Here is an 18,402-nt window from a genome sequence, read left to right as displayed (position 1 = left end):
ATTTGTTGTGGTTATTTCGGATTTTAGACCTTTCACGTTCAACACTATTGTCCTTCGTAGACATCAACGGCACGTGAAAGTATCTTCTTCGTCAAAACTGTCAACGGCTGGCCGGCAGAGGGACACGAAGCACCCCATATCACGGTCTTAATTTTATTTAATGAATTTTATTCGTTAAATCTAATGTAAATAATTATCTAAACTATTTCAATTATAATTGTAACGGATGAAAACCGATTGATGAATCCTTCGAAGCCTCTTTTAGTTAGTTGGTTAGTTAGTTGGTTAGTTGGTTAGTTAGTTAGTTGGTTAGTTAGTTGGTTAGTTAGTTGGTTAGTTAGTTAGTTGGTTAGTTAGTTGGTTAGTTAGTTGGTTAGTTAGTTAGTTGGTTAGTTAGTCAGTTAGTTAGTTAGCTAGTTAGTAAAGGAGATACAGTGCACGTGATATTTAATTTATCATTTTCACAAAGGTATATCGTATCCAGTAATCCTGTGTTGACTACAGAATATTCAATTTTACAGTCAAGAGTGATATTCACATGTCTGTATCTCCATAAGGAGAATATAAAATTATGAAAAGGATATGGAAAGAAAAAAGCGTTGACATTTTCAGGAAAATGAAAAAATGCAATATAAAACTGTGCGCCGTTTACTGAAGGCCTATAAAGCCTTTTTCTTGTATCGCTCTACAATGACAAACTCGGGTCATCAAATAAAACATGTATAACGTACATTTGTAACTCTACTTGAAATATGACTATTGTTCTATGTCTAAATGGTTCTGTAAATTCAACGCAATTTATTTGGCTATTTAGTGTTTTAGAATAATTGGTAGATAATAAAATTTAATGTACCTTTCTCAGTTCTTTACTGATGACATTCTAAAATGGAGCTATTAACTGCATGTGGTGCGACCCGAGTACTCCGCGGCCACTTTTTTCCGAGTGTTTACTGAAGGCCTATAAAATAAGCACTGCTTTGAGGGAAGAAAAGTACATTTCATAATTAAATTGCGTTGTCCTTTTTCTTTTACTTGACACGACAAGGACTTAAACGTAGAAGACGCATGCCTTTAAGGGAGGGAACAAATGAAACGGTTGCTGGACGATTGGGCCAGAAAAATACTTTTTCTACCCAAAACTTAAGTCGATATTTACCTTAATCAATATTATTTTGAATTGATTTATAATCACCACATTTTACACTCAAACTCATGACGTGTCGAAAACAAACCATAAGATTAACTTTAAACCACAGTCTAATTTGCTAATGACGACATGAACACGACTGCCATCTGAGATCGTGACACCGATGCCATGCTTATTATATGCCTACGTATACATGGAACTAGTTCTTAGGTTCGGCTACCAAAAGACCAACAGGGGATTAGGACGGCTTGCTTTTTAGAGGCGGATCTGTTAGTGAATCATCTTTTCTGAATGCACTCAAACTGACAACATACAGTATTGTACGACATTATATTGCTATTATTTCCAAGCGGTTACGTGACCTTTATGGAATAACATTTCAAAAATATATAAGGCGAAATGTCACAACAAACCCGAGTGTTTTTAGTGATCTGTTAATAGGCTAGAGAAAACATGCAATTGTTGCCATAAGCATACAGCTGAGCTGTATAAAAATAATGGCGGTTCTGTGATCAATTATACATCAGGGATAAAAAAAAAGGTGCGGGAGATGCGAATGGGTTGGAGATTCGTTGAGAGGACTAAAAGCAAAGGAGGTGAACATACTGTATGTACTGGTATGTGTGCGTTTTGGCTATTGACGCATAAGGTATAAGTATATTGCAACTTGTACACGTGTGTGTGTGTGAGTCTGTGTGTGTGTGTGTGTGTGTGTGTGTGTGTGTGAGAGAGAGAGAGAGAGAGAGAGAGCAGTAACAACTTAAACGGAATGCACTATAAGCTGTGTCAGTGATGTATCACCTAACGTTAAAACACCATGTATTCCGTGCAAACAAGTGCTTTAAATGTACCCCATTTATTTTCATTCCATTATATCATTTCAGACAAGCATCAATTAGTCTAGGGTAACAGGAGGCCAAGGCGTGCACAAGGGATAGAAGATAGACTGGGGTTATGAGCCGACGAGGGCAACACTTGGCAGCGGTGAGTGCTCCCCCCCTCTCCCCCACCCCAGGGCCGGATTTAAGGGGCTGTCAGGGGGGTCCTGACCCCCCACCCCCCATTCGGTGTCCGGAAGAATAATCACACCAGTATTCCCCTTTTGATATTAGAATTTTGAAGAGCTGAATCATGTAGTTCTAAACTGCACCAAATGGCACAGTTTGTTCTCCAAAACACCGAACCACACACCAAGGGTTGGCAATGCATCCGAGGCCCGGTATTCTTAAGAAAAATACTGGACCCACCTCTTCCAATAATCCTGGATCCGCCCCTGCACCCCACCCCAACCCACACCCTCCGCGACATGGGCTTCTTCCAGATGAAAAGAAAAAGTGGAGCCTTCTGGAAGATGATTCTCTACATACAAGAAAAAATTGGGACATGATTTAAATGTAGTGATGCTTGTCGAATGGAGGGGGGAAGGGTCCACAAACCCCCTGTACTACACCACAAACCCCACTCGACCCCCACCCCCCATACCCCATACCCCCTTCAAAAACATTTCCGTATCAGTAAAATGTTCTGAGGCCTTTATTTAATTTAATATGCAGCAATATTGACTAAAAATTTTCATTCGGAGTGGTGGGGGGGGGGGTAGAAAAACGTCATTAGGGAGGAGTTGCGAAAAGTTAAGGTCCACTCCCTAATAACATCCCAAGTGCATTAATAGTCACTATCATATCTGAAACATGGTGACTATTCATGTAACTTGGTTGTCTTTATATGACTATAAATCAGTGTAGACCTTTTTAATGAACAGACGCTTTCATACACTGTCTGATCTGTCAAAGCGCAGTTTATGAATTGATTATAGAAATTATCGTCATGAGCCATGTTTATGTCCCGCTACAAGCGTCTACTATTGATTTCTTCGCTGAAACGTTCTGGTTTTCTAAGCCCTATGTGTAAAATCCTTTGTCTTTACAGACATACAGCAGATTATAAATATAATCTGAAAGGCCTATGGAAATCACGTTTTATGTTATGTATGCTGAATTGAATATTCAGCGGTTCTGCACAGTTACCTGATACTGCCAGTGCGCTAAAACGGAACAATTTCTTTCATTATGTATGAAAATAGAACCTTCCAGAAATCCCTACAAAGAAAACGCATTGTGCTTATGAATTTTATATAACCGCCATCGTTTGATTTATCCCTTGTATGTCTCCAGGATCCCCACTACCAGATGTCGCGCTCGCAAGAAAAGCTGGAGCAGCAGCAGGCCATTGTACAGCAGCTCCGCCTGGAGGCGAGTCTAGGGAGGCTGCCAGTTTCTAGATGTATTGAGGAATTGAAGGCGCATTGTCTCCAGCACCAAACACGCGACATTCTGATCACAGGGTTTGCCGACCAAAAAGAAAACCCATTTGCAAAGGGCAAAAATAAAGCGTGTGTTATTCTATGATCCCGTGGCAGACGCCATTACCTTGAACAAACGACGAATTTAGTGTCGAAATTAAAATCACAAACTAAGCATGCGCTGTCCAGAAAGGATAAATTGACTGAAAGCCAGATTCCATCTGGTTTAAAACGTGACTGGAAAGAATAACAGATCCTGTTTCCGAATGACGTACGGATGCATATTGAAAATTTACTGTTGAGGCTCCCAATTTTTTCATACTTGTTTTAAAAGTCAGTACATTTCTATTAATTATTATTTTATTTCATGTCTTAAAAATCTACTCATACAGTCTGCTATTTTTAAAAGGTGACATTATCCTATTGTTTTAGAGGTGTTTTATATACGACATAGGCCTATTCACATTGAAATATCTCATTATATGCACTGCAAAAAAACGACATACAGTGCCGCCGGAATGTCCCCTTACCAAATGGCCGTATGGTTTCCCAACCCTGCCCCATATGGTCGAACAATAGAGGCCGTATGATAATTACAGGGTAGGGGAATCCCCAAGCAATCCTTTTCGGACACCCAAATTAGTCGGTTCAACGAACACGGTCTGCCCCTTTTTAATTGCCTCACTTAAGGTTTCTATTATAGCTGATGCAAAGAGATTGCTATCGACACGAGCAAACAATACCGGGTTATGTATCAACTGCAACAGAAGACTCGAGTAAAGGCAAGTCAAATATTAGAACAAAACTCTGAAGAACAAATCAGGCTTAGTTTTAAAACACGTATAACAATTTTATTTGATGATAATAAGTCACGATCAACAAAAGCGTAGTTAAAATGGAACATTTTAAATAGCTAATACATCAAATAAATATCAATGTCTCATTACCTTTATTACACGTGTTGCTAGTTAAGTAGCCTGATGCACGACCTTCTCTCTCAAGTACCGCTGGAATCACCTTCTTTAGGTGATTAATATATTTATTACTGTATAATACACTTTTCTGCGTTAATATGGTCATCTCCTCGTCTATAACGTTCATGTGGCGCAGGTCAACCTTTGAGGGACGTCCACTTCGTGGCTTATCTGCAATACCAAGCCCTTCGTTGCATTTCTTTAACGCATAGAAAATGGCTTGTCGCGACACTTTATGCCCTTCATTTTCCATTTGTGCGGTTATGTTTTTAATTCGCACCCCTTGTTCTCGTAGGGCGATGATACGCAGACGCACGTAATCGCTAAGAGGCATCTTGGAATTGTGATGATTTGGAAAATTTGAGTGTCGATTTATACCGTTCACTTGGCAGGTGACACGATGGCATGGAAATCAGTGACATAAACATGTCATATTAAACAAAATACTTATTGGCCATTTAGGAAGTCCAGATACACAAACAATCCTGTTGACACGTGTCAGTTGATTTAGAATTATGTGCAATTGATTAGTTTGGATTGAAGGGCGTCATCGCAATGTTTACATTAATTTTAGACGACGCGTGTCACACAGTAGTGATTATGTAATAGTCAGGGCTTAATCACTGTGTTTACCCAGCATGAATAAAGCTAACCTGAACTGATTGTTTATTAATGTGAGATGACACGTGCCAACCAGTGAAGTTAGCCCGAGAGAATGTAATCCAGTTTTTTAATTAATTTCTTTTGATGCGTTTAAGTATGAAGAATGCTTTTGGTTAAGTTTGGGCTTTAGATCGTAAAGATGAACTATTCCTATCGTTTTGAATTACATATCAAACAATGATAGAGAAACAGTTCCTACTTTGTGTCCTACAGAATCAAGGAATCAGTCTTTCGGCCGGCCACCCGTCGCCTTGTCAAATAAAGAAATATTCGAAATTCGACAACGGGCCAGTTCCCCAGCAACTTTTGCGTTCAGTTGATGGGAAGGTTGTTTACGATTGATGAACGAATACGAAAGGACAGAAATGTTACGGGTGTAGATGGGAGAGATCCTATATGCAAATATAGACTGAACTATATTAAAGATATGGCTAACAAAATGTTTATCACTGAAACAACTGACAAGTCTTTTTAGAAAAAATGCATTTCGTCTATGAACAAAACTAATAGAAATATAAGGACAAAAATAAATTTCAATCTTGTTAATAATATGTATATAGTAAAGACAGTTTGAAGCCTAATAAATATAACATGTACAAGTAGTGTTTTATTTGATCTTTAATAAATTCATAAATTCATTTATTAAACTCTATGTAAATTCAATCAATTCATAGCTACAATGTACACGAAAATTGCTGTCATCACCGAATCTTTTTGGTAAAGCGACTTGTTGGCAAGTTCTTATACTTAAAATCTCCGTATCAGAGTAGAGTGATCAAAGTAGAGTGAAGCCACCGCGCATTAAAGGTCAATTAACGCTTGGACGAACACTTAATTGCGACCACGCTCACCTTCGATCTTTATCTCAGCGAGCTAGGGTTAGGCTCTTTTGTTAGCAGAAAGTTTGTCACGATAATTGCCCGACTGGCAGGGTATGAAACTATTGTTAACAGAAACCAAACAGCGTATGGATGACAATGTTATTTCCATAGTAACCGAGCCAGGCCGTCCGTACAACCCGCAGCGACCCGGAGGGTAAGTAAGGGGAGATTCCGGCGGCACTGTATGACTGATAATACACTGCATTGGTTGGGGGCGTGAAATGTGAAGGTAATAGTCTTCAATACTCCTTTTCACAAAGTGCATTGACTTTAATCTTATACATCTTAAAGTACTGATATAATTTTTGATATATTAATGAAATAAAGGAGAAAACCACGCACTGGAACGTTATTCAAGTGAAATCACAAAACACAGTATAGAGTTACACACTGTGTTTAAATATGTTATAGCATTATTTATGAGAGAGTTTTTTGATACCAAAGATTCTGGATTCGCTAGTGTGAAATAATTTGAAGAAAAAGGGACATTTTATGATTGAAATAACTGGGGGAGTGGACAGATACTTGAATCTGTAGACAATCTTCTGTGCTAAATGCATGATATCTAAAGACCAGACCACACAACTACGCTGAGTTATATACCTATTTCAGCCGCACACGAATGTAGGAAATTTCAGTGACCCAATGGCATATAAAGAGAGACACGCAGCAGGGCATGCTTACCCCCCCCCCCCCCCCCCCCCCCCCCCCCCGCCACCCTCCATCCAAAGCTATCCCTGTTCCTTCTTTGATGAAATCAGGTTCGCAAATGTGATTGTTGAGCGATGGTAGAAGGGAGACACACACAAAGAGAGAGAGATGGCATACTGAAAGTAGACATTTTCTATCGCGTGGAGTAGTAACAAACCATAAGAAAAATTTAAGAAAATAAGAGACCCGACTTTCACCTAGGGGAGGAAGCTCGAATTATAAAAACGCACAGTTTATCTTGAAAACTCAGTCAGGGTGTCTCGACTGTACCCCCCGACCCCCCCCCCCCTCCAAGGACCAATAAATCTGGCACTGGAATAATAGACGTCAGTTCCCAGTGAAGTCTTATCCCCATGACGCTTTCTATATATTCTATATTTCCGACATTTGCAAGATGCATGTAACTTTCATGCAGCAGTCTTCACAACACCAAGGGAACATTTGGACTAGTTGTCACTCACAGAGTTTCCTCATGTCATACGGGCACTAGCTAGCTGCTTTCAATAAAATATACAACTTTCAATAAGATATAGAACGCCCTGTGTTTATACAATGATAGATGCCATACGGCGTAGCAGTAACACCATTCTCTGCTTGTCTTGATAGTTTGTTTTATAAAACGTTGAGATTTACAGACCTTCCCCAGCAAACCCAGAATATTATTAAGGCGTTACCAAAACGTTACCAGAACGTCATAACGTTACCTGAACGTCATCTTAACATATTAATATCGTTCTGTGATTGCTGGGTCGTTTTATCATGCAAATGCTGACATATGCTTCAAAATCTTTTATCCTATATTTATGTATCAGTATACCAGTAGAACGTCGATTTTGTTAAAGTTACACCATGCGCGTTACACCATTAAAAAAATAATAATAATAATTATAGTCTTCGAAATTTTGGCAATTTCCCCTTTGACAATAAAGAGCAAGATGGTATGGATACATGTATAAAGACATTGCAAGTATACTATCACGTATCCGCCACTGAGGTACATGGCAATGTATTTTATTGTATATTATGGTACATGTATGTATGGTAATGCATAGTGTGGATCCTCCTCAGCAACATCGAGTGCAACAACGGTAAAAGACATGTATCCCAAAACCATTTATTGGCCGATAAGGAACAGTTTTTAGATGAGTAACAAATCAAAAATGATTTTCACAAAGTGCAAATATATTAAAATACACAAAGTGCAACGACGAATAACGAAATAAAGTGAGAGCACTTGCTTCCAGTGTAACTATAAAAACATGTTACAAATTGTTTCTACTAATAAAAACAACATTTTTAAGAGGTAAAGCTGGTTCGAACAACATTATAAAGGCCTTTACAAAGCAATTTCCTTCAATAAATAAAACATGACGTGTCCCTATAACTTAACTGTTAACATTCTTGTATCTAATATTTGAACAGGTACTTCAAGATTCACTTACTGTTCTATTGGTCCGAAGAAGCGTTAATCATTTTCCAAAACATTTTTAATAAACCATATATAGAAATGCAAATATACAGACACAGAAAGTTCACGCTCTATATACAAACCGTATGTTGTTACACATGGAACAGTCAATGAAAATTCTTCAATATCTTATCTTTGTATCGTAAAGCAGCATCATGAACTTTAAAGCACACGTTACCTATTTTTATGCCGCGTTAATCAAATAATTTATCCCGTTAAAATACACGTATACACATATTCATATAAATTGCAAAAAAAGATTTATAAAAATCTGATGGCTAATATTTTAAAATAATATTTCATTTTTTTATTTTTTTGTTAAGCCCTGGATGGCAATAACAGTATTATGTTAGTTTCTATGTTAGTCGTCGACGGAATTCTCTTCAAACAGTGTTTTTATTACTTTCATTTGGCATTAAATATATTTCAAGGATTCCGCCGATGTTTTTAGTAATGTCTCGTATGGCACACTGCGAAAAGGAACGCTGCATCATTTCCTGTCACCGAATATTGTCGCATTCGTAGTCGCCTTTTACTATTAATCCCGGTCTGTTGGCATCTTTAACAGTAAGAATTAATCCCCAATGTTTACTTTTTGGCGCTTACACTTCCATTGGGGACCTTACTAGCCTTAACCGCAGATCTGAACGCGTTGAGAGCCTTCATTGGCTTTAACAACTTCTTCTTCATATTTTCCATTTTTTCCACGACGATCTTATTCTCGGCGTCTATGTCCAGTTTACTGGGGTCGTCCACCTCGTGGGCTTTAACGAACCCCCTCATAATGGCATCAGCCACGTAGATCTTCTCTCCAGTGACATTGTTAACGTAGGACCCCGTGTCCCTGTCCAGGAGACCATGGTCAACTGCCTCTTGGAATGAGACACGTGCCTTCCGCCGCTGGTCCACGACAGCGTGGATAGCATAGGTTTTTGTGGTCACATCAGCTTCGACGTTTTCGTCAAACTTCACCAAGAGTAGCCCAGCGTCTATAGCGTCTGATAAGGTCATTTCTTGCTTGGTCACCGGGTGGACGTACACTCCCCGTGACTCGTTGAGTAACCCCTGTTCCAAGGCGACAGCAACGCTAATTTCGGCTCCCGTTTTAGGATTGACCGCACCGACGATGGAGTAAGGTTTGTTTTGTCTCTCGGTTTTTATGGTGATAACTCCTATGGATTTCTTCTTCTCTTTACTCCTCTTCGCTGTAGCAAACTCCACCTGAATCAACCCTTCGTTCATGGCTTGAGGGATGGGCATGGAATCGCCTGTAACTTTATTGACGTAACATCCGGTCTCCTGGTTGATGACGCCCATGCCAATCGCCTGCTGCATACTGATCACGTTACCGGAAACTGGGTCCGTGACCCCCTTGATGATGAACTTCCGCTGCTCCTCCTGCTCCGATTCTACATACTGTTGAGTCTCGGCTTTTCTCTCTTCGGTGCTAAGGCTGAGATCGGCGTCCAGGACGTCCACGGGTTTGAGGGACTGCTTGGGGGTCTCGTGGATCACGGATATTTCCTCGCTCTTCTCGATGTCGTCAACGGTAATTTCAGTCTGCCAGAATCTAGTTAAGGAAACGGTAATAGGATATAACAGGAACAGGAAAATGTTATAAAACTGCACCTGTACTTCTCTACAAAAATGTTGACAGAATTCACATGGTTTATGCTTTTCTAGTACTGGCTCACGGCGAAAAATAATCCTAAACTAGCATCACTTATTGCGAAAGGAAAACTTTGAAAATTAAAAATCAAAATTTTCAAAAATTCGCGGTTCAATGATAATGATTTAGAATCAATATCTACACACCTCGCCTCACCCAGCAAACACTGAACGTTTTATAACTTAACCATAACGTTTTCTTAACGTTTTTTGGTTAAACAAACGTTATGGTAACGTTATAATAACCTTCTGCCTTTGGTGCCCCCCCCCCCCCCCCCCCCCCACTACTCTGTATATACTCACTTGACGAAATGTGCCGTAGAGATAAATCTAAGCTGTTCCCACTTGTCTACGATCAACATGAAATGAGGCTGGCGAAGAGTCTCCAGTATCACTTTGTACGTCTGCCAGTAGATCCAGAAGTCCTGATATGATAACAGAAAAATTATGCATTACTTGTCTGGACAAATATGACGAAAAATGTGTTGTTCACGTGACAGATCAACAGATTCCTCGATTCCAATGCAGGCAATGTTATTCTAATTTTTCCTAACCTATAGTCAGGTTGTTGGAATGTTAAAAAATCAAAAATATCAATATTAAATATGCACCTATTTATCGGTTATTATTATTATTTACTTTATTTTTATGCACAAACTAGCTCTTGTGACAGGAAAAGCAGTCCTAGGAATGGAAGTATCGGAGTATGGGACGAACGCTACCTGTACAAACCAAGAGGGGACGGACTACAATTCTTAGCGGACTACCATCATTTCTTTTCACTTTGCAACTAACTAACTAGTTTATGAATATTCATACCTCGTATTTTCTCATTAGGTCTTCCAAAGTCCCGATCTGTACAACTATAGTGGTAACCACTGCTTCGTCTAAATATAACATAAAATAAACACATCAAAACTCATTTAAAAATCCATAAAAGCACATTACATTAATTATGCAAAACGGTGTTCATAAGTGCATATCTCTAGAACCCTACTGGTATGCGGGTATAATGTAGAAATGATATGCCTTGAAAAAGCGGACTATTGTCATAGGATCCAGCTGAATCCTTTTTGACAGAGAAAGAAAGAGAGAGGTGGAGGAAGAGAGAGAGAGAGAGAGACCTTCAATGTCCACCACCGGTTCCTGGCGTAGAATAATCCTCAGCCTTCCAAATCGTTCCAGAAGCTCCTCGAATTGTGGGTAATCTTTCCAGTGCTTCCCCAAAGTATCTTCTATAAGTGCCATTATTTTCAGAAGCATGTCTTTCTTGCCATTAGGTAACGACCTAAGTAGAGCGATCTACAAATAAATTATGACATTGAATGAACTTAAGATAGATGCATATCGAGTACATGTGTAAAAGAATATCCTTTAACCTGGCATCAGTTTTTCAAATAAAAGAGTCATTTGGTAAGGCTGTTGAAGAAGCAAAAAGAAGATATGCTCTCAAGAAAACCATTGTAAATATACTGTCGTGAGAGTTCATGTACTAGATCGAGAGGTACTTTTATTTTTTTAATGATTTTCTATGTGGTGTAACTGAAAGCCTGCAAGCACTACTATATATAAGCTCTTATATTATCATTAATGCTTAAAGATGTGTTTTTTGTCTACGTTCTTCGCAGTATTTCTCTGCTGCACTACGTTATATGCTTCTATACTAAGATGTTTCAGCCATGAAAGCATTCTGTCACGTTTCAATTAATAACTAGAAACAGATTTTCAACAGTGCCACTACAAAGACAGGCAACTGCCGAAACCTGAGATAAAATTTCAATCCGATTGAAAGAAAGAGCCATGCTCAAGATGGTCTCTGAAAAGTTAAAAGTGTTAGCAAAGATCAAGTAAACACTGCAACAAAATACTGAATATGCGCTTCATTTATATGACGTAATGCGCCGTAAATGAAATCACAGTCATACGGTGCATGCGATTATTATAAGACATCCGACGTGCAAAGTGTGAAGAATACATGTTATGTGCCATTTTAAAAGGAGAGTCATAGATACAAGAAAGTCACCAGGACAGCAGTGGTCCATTTGTTCACGCAGAATGTCGTAAAATATGTTGTCACGACACGAGGTATTAGTGACGTTCTGGTTGCTATGACGTCAACATATAGCGGGATGGAAACGGTTCATTTATCTCAAAGTGGGGACATTAACATACATAACGTGCTCGATACGAAACGATTAATGTGATTTGTGGTTATAATATAAAGAAGGTTTTGAATCATTCACAGACAAACAATATGAGAAAGAGATTAATAAAAACGACCAGTAGTGCTGTATTCTGATTTTCAAAGTAATTTGATCTCGCCGTGTTTTTTATTTATTTATTTATTTTATTTTTTTATTTATTTATTTATTTTTTTTTTTTTTGTACATTCGTTTAACACAGACTCAAAACCTCAGCGTATATCTCAGAAGATTGTAAAGAACGTGGAAAAGATATTATATTTTATTTCATTTTAAATCTAGGGAGATCTTGCACAAATTTGTAAATCCTTGAGCAGAAATGGTGAGTTATGTAAATTTGACGGGTTAGTATTATGAATCTTTCAAGAATAAAGTAGACGCAGTTCGGTGCAAAGATTGATACAAAGATATATGCGCAATCACACAATAATACAGTCCATTTTGTTGTATATGAGAAAACATAGACATAACATGCATTTCAAACGACATCACTGAACACAAAATGGGGTACAGCAGTAACACAACACGGGATTGGTTGGAAGGGGGCGGGGATCCGTCACAACATACTTTACCTGTTGCCGCTCTTCTGTACTAAAAGGCTGAAATAAACAGGCCAGGCCAAACGATATATACATTAAATGGGGTAACTGAAGCAACAAAAGGTGCACAGACAAATGTATACATTTCCCTTTTCTCTCTTCTTTTCCTCTTAATATAATTTCTATTAAGGTTACATTATACTGAAGTATACCCTATACACTATACAGAACAGAGGAGCTTTGACACGACCATGCTGCCTTCAAAATATACAGGTGCTTATTTATGCTGTACGATGCTAATATTGATCAAACGGATAATCGGCCAATAAATATAATCCAACATTCTAGTTGCAATGCAATGTATCCTGTTATGTCAACAAAGTAGCTACATTTTCATATAAATAATAAAGCACCGAAAAGAGGATTAAAAAATATGTCAGCATGTACTTAGTACCAGTATTCATTCACGCTTAACAAAATGTCTTCAATTATGAAGCACAATAAGGGTGTGTACTCATATAAACTCATATAGCATCTTACTTCGACACAAACATGCTGCCAAAAAAGTGCCGTTGCAGCGCAATGTTCTTCCAACCAAAACAATGACAGCCAATGCCTTTCACATAACATCCCACCCATTTATCCATTTCCAAAATCCCTCTCCCCTTCTAACAAGACCAAACTCACACAAATAATCATTTCCAAGCAATATTCCTTCATATTTGCACTTTTCAAAAGTTTACAACGCACTTCATGCTTTAAAAGTATTAGACTAAATGAAAAAAATGGTAATGAAAAATTCAAAATGCCATGTTGTCATTAAAAGACCCTCGTCTCTCGAGATTTTGTGAGATCAAGGCATCCAATGGGAAAACAGCATCGTTTCACTTCGACATACATACCAGTAAGATCTAAACAACCAGCCTTAATCTTGACGACAGGTTTAGAGCATATATTGCAGCACATTATGGGTCATAAGGTCAAGGTCAGGTGCTGGGTCAAGGTCACTCACCTCCTCAGTACTCCAATCTCTAAAAACTAGTTGCATGAGAGTGATCATCTGTTTTCCCAGTCTCTTCACACACTGTGTCCAAATGGCCAGCAACTGTAACCGTAATCTGAAATCAAAGTATTTTCATCTTCAATAAACCTTTTTTGTACAATATATAACAATTAATCAACAGTTATATCAACCGGTACACTGTTTCTAGTCCTTTGTATTGATGGTTCATCATAGCAGGTGAAAGAAATAAAGACGTCTAAGGAAATGAAGACGCTGAGTTCGACGGTTTTAATTGTCTCTGGCTTACCATGTGTATTTTATCACACAGTTACCTTGTTGCTGCCTCTACTGCGTCTACGTCCATTGGTGGTATCAGAACACACACTGCAGGTATAAACAGCTCTGGACCCTTCTTAGTTTTTACCTGTCAAAATATAATATAATATAATATAATATAATATAATATAATATAATATAATATAATATAATATAATATAATATGGTTTACCTTGGAGATATGGGGTGCAATGCAGAATTTCTTTGGTGTTTTTTACAGGCCCAATGCACATAGTAAGCTGTTTAACTTTGTCTAAGGAAAGCTGAAAAAGAGTTACAATTATGTTTTGGATTTTGTTTTCAATCGCTATTTTACCTTCCACTTTGTTGGATCTGTGTTGTCTAAAAGTGTCAGATCTTCTCCGTCCTGTATCTGGACCTGAAATGAACAATGATGTATTGTACATGTAGCACTTTCAATGTGTAGATGGAACTTTTGGGTATTATTTATCTTTTCCAAATCATCAGCGATACACTTTTTGGTAAACAAATATTGTAATGGAGCGACCATAAAAAGCCGTGAAACTCGAAAAACTAATTGCATGCTATTTGAAATAATTTTTGATTTGTGGTTCATCCCCGCTTCTTATTTTTATCTTTTGCTTGGTTCTTCGCGTTGTGTGAGCAGGTTCAACTTTTTTTCTCATAATTGGTACTTACGCCATTTGCCTTGTATGCACAGAGCGCTCTAACTGGTTTAGGATCTTTTAAAGCTTGCGTCCTCATTTTAACAGGGACAATGTCTTTACTTTTGTCGTATAAATTATCCACACGGGCCTGCCACTGTAAATAGGCTTGGAGCGTCTCCTGTAAAAGAGGAAATGATTTAATAGAATATTTAGCAGTATTTTTTTCATTGTTTATTGTTCTTTCACTGACCTGCACTTTACAATGCATCCAAGAAATTTCACAAAAGTATTGACCAATTCAAAGGAATTTTTTCCGTGCTCCTTGAGCATGCGCATCGCGCAATGTGTGCTTAAAGAAACACGATATCAAAAATTCAATTTAAATAGACTTTATCGTAGAAAAAAAAAGGATTGGCCAATTTGACCGGAAGACTTACCCCTAATTCCTTGAGCATGCGCATTGCACTTTGCCTGTCTCCCTCCATATCTCTGTCTGCAAACTTCTTATAAAGCGTGGCCAGGCAAAGGTTCATCCAGTAATCGCACTCCTCTACTTCATGGTAAAACTAGAATACAAACCGGGTAGAATATTATAATAGAAATGATGCTAGTACAGTAATTGTGATAATAATTTGTTTCTCAAAACTTGCTTTCTTTTTATCACCACCATAATCATCATCATCATTTTCATCATCATTTTATTATTATTATTATTATTATTATTATTATTATCATTATTATCAATGGATTGTATATTTCTACTCCGTGGTAAAATGGATTGTTTTGCAGAATCTCATGTTCACCTACGTAAGCATGACATTTCTAGGATTTGTGATTCATTATTATATCAGTAAATGAAACAACGCCCCAATCCATCAACTATAGCTGCATTTGATGCCGATGTGTCGACACCAATATTTGGTAATAATAACAATCATAGTGATAATAAATAACATCCTGAGTTGAATATGCATTATTTCAGTGGGGGGTTTTCTTGGGCATATGTGCCTCACCTGGTGGTAGGCGGCGGCGTTTGACAGGTGGGTGTCCATGCATTTCGCCACAGTCTGGATCCACGCCCAGTTGTTCCGCACCGCGAATATGCAATCCTGGAGTAATAAAAAAATATAAGCAAAAGTTTTCAGTGACGCCAGAAGCATGCTGACAGTTAAGACGAGTTTCCAGTGTCCTTTGAAACTCGGGGCCTGCCCGGGATGATAGCAAAACTGTTCTTTCTCGTTCAGTTCGAAATTTGAGTGCTCTGAGTGCTTTTTTTTATTTTTTTTTATTATTATTATTTATTTTTTTTTTGGAGAGGTGGAAGGGGAATTCTCCTTTATTTGTCCTTACCTGAGCCGCATATGTCGTGGACAGGGAATCCCCCACTGGTGCCCCATTGAGATGCTTAGGTTTTTCTGTGTTTGCTAGCTGAGTGGCAGTCCTGTCAAATTCTGCACTGAGATTCTGCAAAAGATAACATTTTTGATGAGAGAAATGTTTGTACTAAATGGGAATCACGTTCAGAGAGAGCGAAATTAATGTCCTTTTATTTACATATTCAATAAGAAAGCCAACGTCGTTTATTCAAGTATCAAAAAATTATTCCAAAATATGCTGTATAAGATTCATAACAAAAATTTTCTGGGTACTTTTATTTTCTGTGAATTTATAAACTTACCGAACAATACTCTTCTAAACTTGAAACTTTTGACAGTGTTTCTAGACAGTGGGTTCTCTTGTCTGCGGTAGCCTAAAAATATATACGTAAATGTATATGGTAAATTTTACAATAGGAGTACTACTCTAACGTGTGTATCGCATAATATTATTTATAGACTTACTGCAAATTTATATAAAAATATGTTGCCAGATTATGTTAAAAAGTATTTCTACATGATGTAATGATGTCAAAGGTTACTCCCAGAGAGGAAGTTCATTCAGGTGCATTTATTAAATTATGGTCGCAATAATTATACAGTATTTAGAAGCAAAACGGATTGTGTCATGTGAGACAGATGAGCATCGAATTGCGTCAAATCTCAACTACCACAATGCTACTTACCGTCAGTGCAACGTACTGTGCATGAAGCTTTGCATATTCAGATTCAGTGGCATCCTTGAAAAACAACACAATGATGCAATCAATCAAGCAGTTTATAGATAGATGTTATTTTTCTTCACAACACCCAAGACGATCGGAATAGTCACAGGACGTTCTAAATAGTCGCACAGGGCATTAAAACGAGATTTTAAAAAAAGCTATAAGTTGCTCTATTAAAACGCATCGATTTTTGGGACAATCCCTCATAATAAACCGCCTTCTTAGGTGGTTTCATCATGACATAAATACGCCACTGTGCATTCAATAAGGGGATGAGAGAAAAAAGTTGTGAGGATGGAAAGCGATAGAAGCACTAGCGGCTTGACTTAATGATTTCACTGTTTCTATTGGCTCACCCTTAACGAGTTTTTGGGTGGTCTCAGCGTGAGATAGCCTTTAATCAAACTGGTTTCAACCAGACTAAGGACTAAAAAGGTGATATTTGAGAGAGAAAGGGAGAGAGAGAGAGAGAGAGAGAGAGAGAGAGAGAGAAGAAGAAGAAGAAGAAGAAGAAGAAGAAGAAGAACTCACGTTCTCCGCCACAGCATTGCCGATCTGCTCCCTGTATTGTCTGATGGCCGTATTTCTCTTGGCTTGGTCCTCTATGGCCAGTTGGACAGTGGTCATATTACTGCCCATATCAGCATCGCTCAGGACCTCCTAAAACAATATACACAATTACTTAATACTATACTATTGTATTTTACCTGGAGACCTGTAATATTCACAAACAAAAAAATCGCCCTTATAATTGTCTGTGATTTAACACTGCAGTCTTCACAAATGTGTCCCTCCAGCGTAAAAGACGTATTCAGAAATAACGACCGTCTCGATAAACGTACTTAACGACAACAGTTTTTTTTTCTCCTCGCTGTGTGTACTGTATTTACCTGTGGTTTCATTCTATCTTTGTAAGCTTTTTTCTTATCGCGCGTCCTCAGTGTTCACCTCAAGCACGAATTAAGCAGTGCCTTTAAAGGCGCGCGTTCTAATGATATGCTATTTAAGGCAGAGCTCTTTTATGAAAGATCTGTCAGTGTCAAGTCACCGCATCAATACAGGATGTGGTTATGTCACTTTACTCGACTCCAGAGTGTTGATTTATTTAATAACTTTCTTGTTTAGATGGAAGTAGCGTATCTAGGAGATTTTTTTAATGTCTGACAGTTGCTTTTGACCACCCGCTGACCACAAGCTAGCTGATTATGCTGTGTAAGTTAACTTAATGGTGGATCAGATCCCCAGGGAGGTGACAGAGGACACGTGCCCCTAACTTTTCCTTCAGCATAAGGCCTCCCACCCCCCCTCCCCCCCCCCCCCCCCACATGTACCACTATGCATAAAAAGTAATTGAAATTACTCACCCGCTCATCCTTAATCCATTGAAGACACCCGTCGACGCCGCGTTGACTCGGCATTCTAGACTGAAAATACAGAAATAAAGAATTACGTTCGCGAGCAAAGGTGCCGTCTTTTTCACAGGTGTCACATGGTAACCAGTTTGTTTATTTCCACAATGGAAACGACCCCGGTGTATTATAGCTTCTCCGATCCTCTTTCACCTTGATGCAACATCTGTCATCATAACGCAATACAAATAAGATCAAGTTCTGAAGTTCTACATCCCCATGAACAGATCTACTAAGTCTTTTCATTAGTGTCAAGTTTGATTTGTTTGGATGTCAAAGGAAATTCTCTAGACGAGATGACAGTAAAAAAGTTCAAACAATGACATAAGGCAACCCTTTTGAAACAAGTTACCTTTACTGTGACAAAGTC

At 38.3% G+C, this 18,402-nt stretch overlaps 1 protein-coding gene across 7 annotated transcripts in view; it reads right to left on the bottom strand.

The window, feature by feature from the left end:
• Positions 1-7,778: 7,778 nt before the first annotated feature.
• Positions 7,779-18,402, bottom strand: part of LOC106170066 (uncharacterized) — a 56,189-nt gene continuing 45,565 nt past the window's right edge. For 5 of the 7 annotated variants that reach the window (XM_086997160.1, XM_013549791.2, XM_086997161.1 and 2 more), the window contains 16 exons: positions 17,988-18,047; positions 17,155-17,283; positions 16,585-16,638; positions 16,201-16,272; positions 15,873-15,986; positions 15,536-15,631; positions 14,960-15,088; positions 14,554-14,700; positions 14,210-14,272; positions 13,890-13,981; positions 13,567-13,672; positions 12,588-12,614; positions 10,939-11,116; positions 10,634-10,701; positions 10,118-10,239; positions 7,779-9,716 (listed from right to left, as the gene is read on the bottom strand). In XM_086997160.1, the coding sequence (XP_086853286.1) occupies positions 8,735-9,716; positions 10,118-10,239; positions 10,634-10,701; positions 10,939-11,116; positions 12,588-12,614; positions 13,567-13,672; positions 13,890-13,981; positions 14,210-14,272; positions 14,554-14,700; positions 14,960-15,088; positions 15,536-15,631; positions 15,873-15,986; positions 16,201-16,272; positions 16,585-16,638; positions 17,155-17,283; positions 17,988-18,041 (2,433 nt within the window). In that variant the 5' untranslated portion in view covers positions 18,042-18,047 and the 3' untranslated portion in view covers positions 7,779-8,734. Of the gene's footprint in view, positions 9,717-10,117; positions 10,240-10,633; positions 10,702-10,938; positions 11,117-12,587; positions 12,615-13,566; positions 13,673-13,889; positions 13,982-14,209; positions 14,273-14,553; positions 14,701-14,959; positions 15,089-15,535; positions 15,632-15,872; positions 15,987-16,200; positions 16,273-16,584; positions 16,639-17,154; positions 17,284-17,513; positions 17,664-17,987; positions 18,048-18,402 lie in introns of those variants that run through there. The other 2 variants (XM_086997163.1, XM_086997159.1) reach the window with 2 other exon arrangements.

The sequence above is a fragment of the Lingula anatina genome, chromosome 10 (assembly GCF_051362555.1).
Source record: "Lingula anatina isolate TDL-2025a chromosome 10, LinAna3.0, whole genome shotgun sequence".
NCBI lineage: Eukaryota > Metazoa > Brachiopoda > Lingulata > Lingulida > Lingulidae > Lingula > Lingula anatina.
This window is presented reverse-complemented; position numbering and strand designations above follow the sequence as displayed.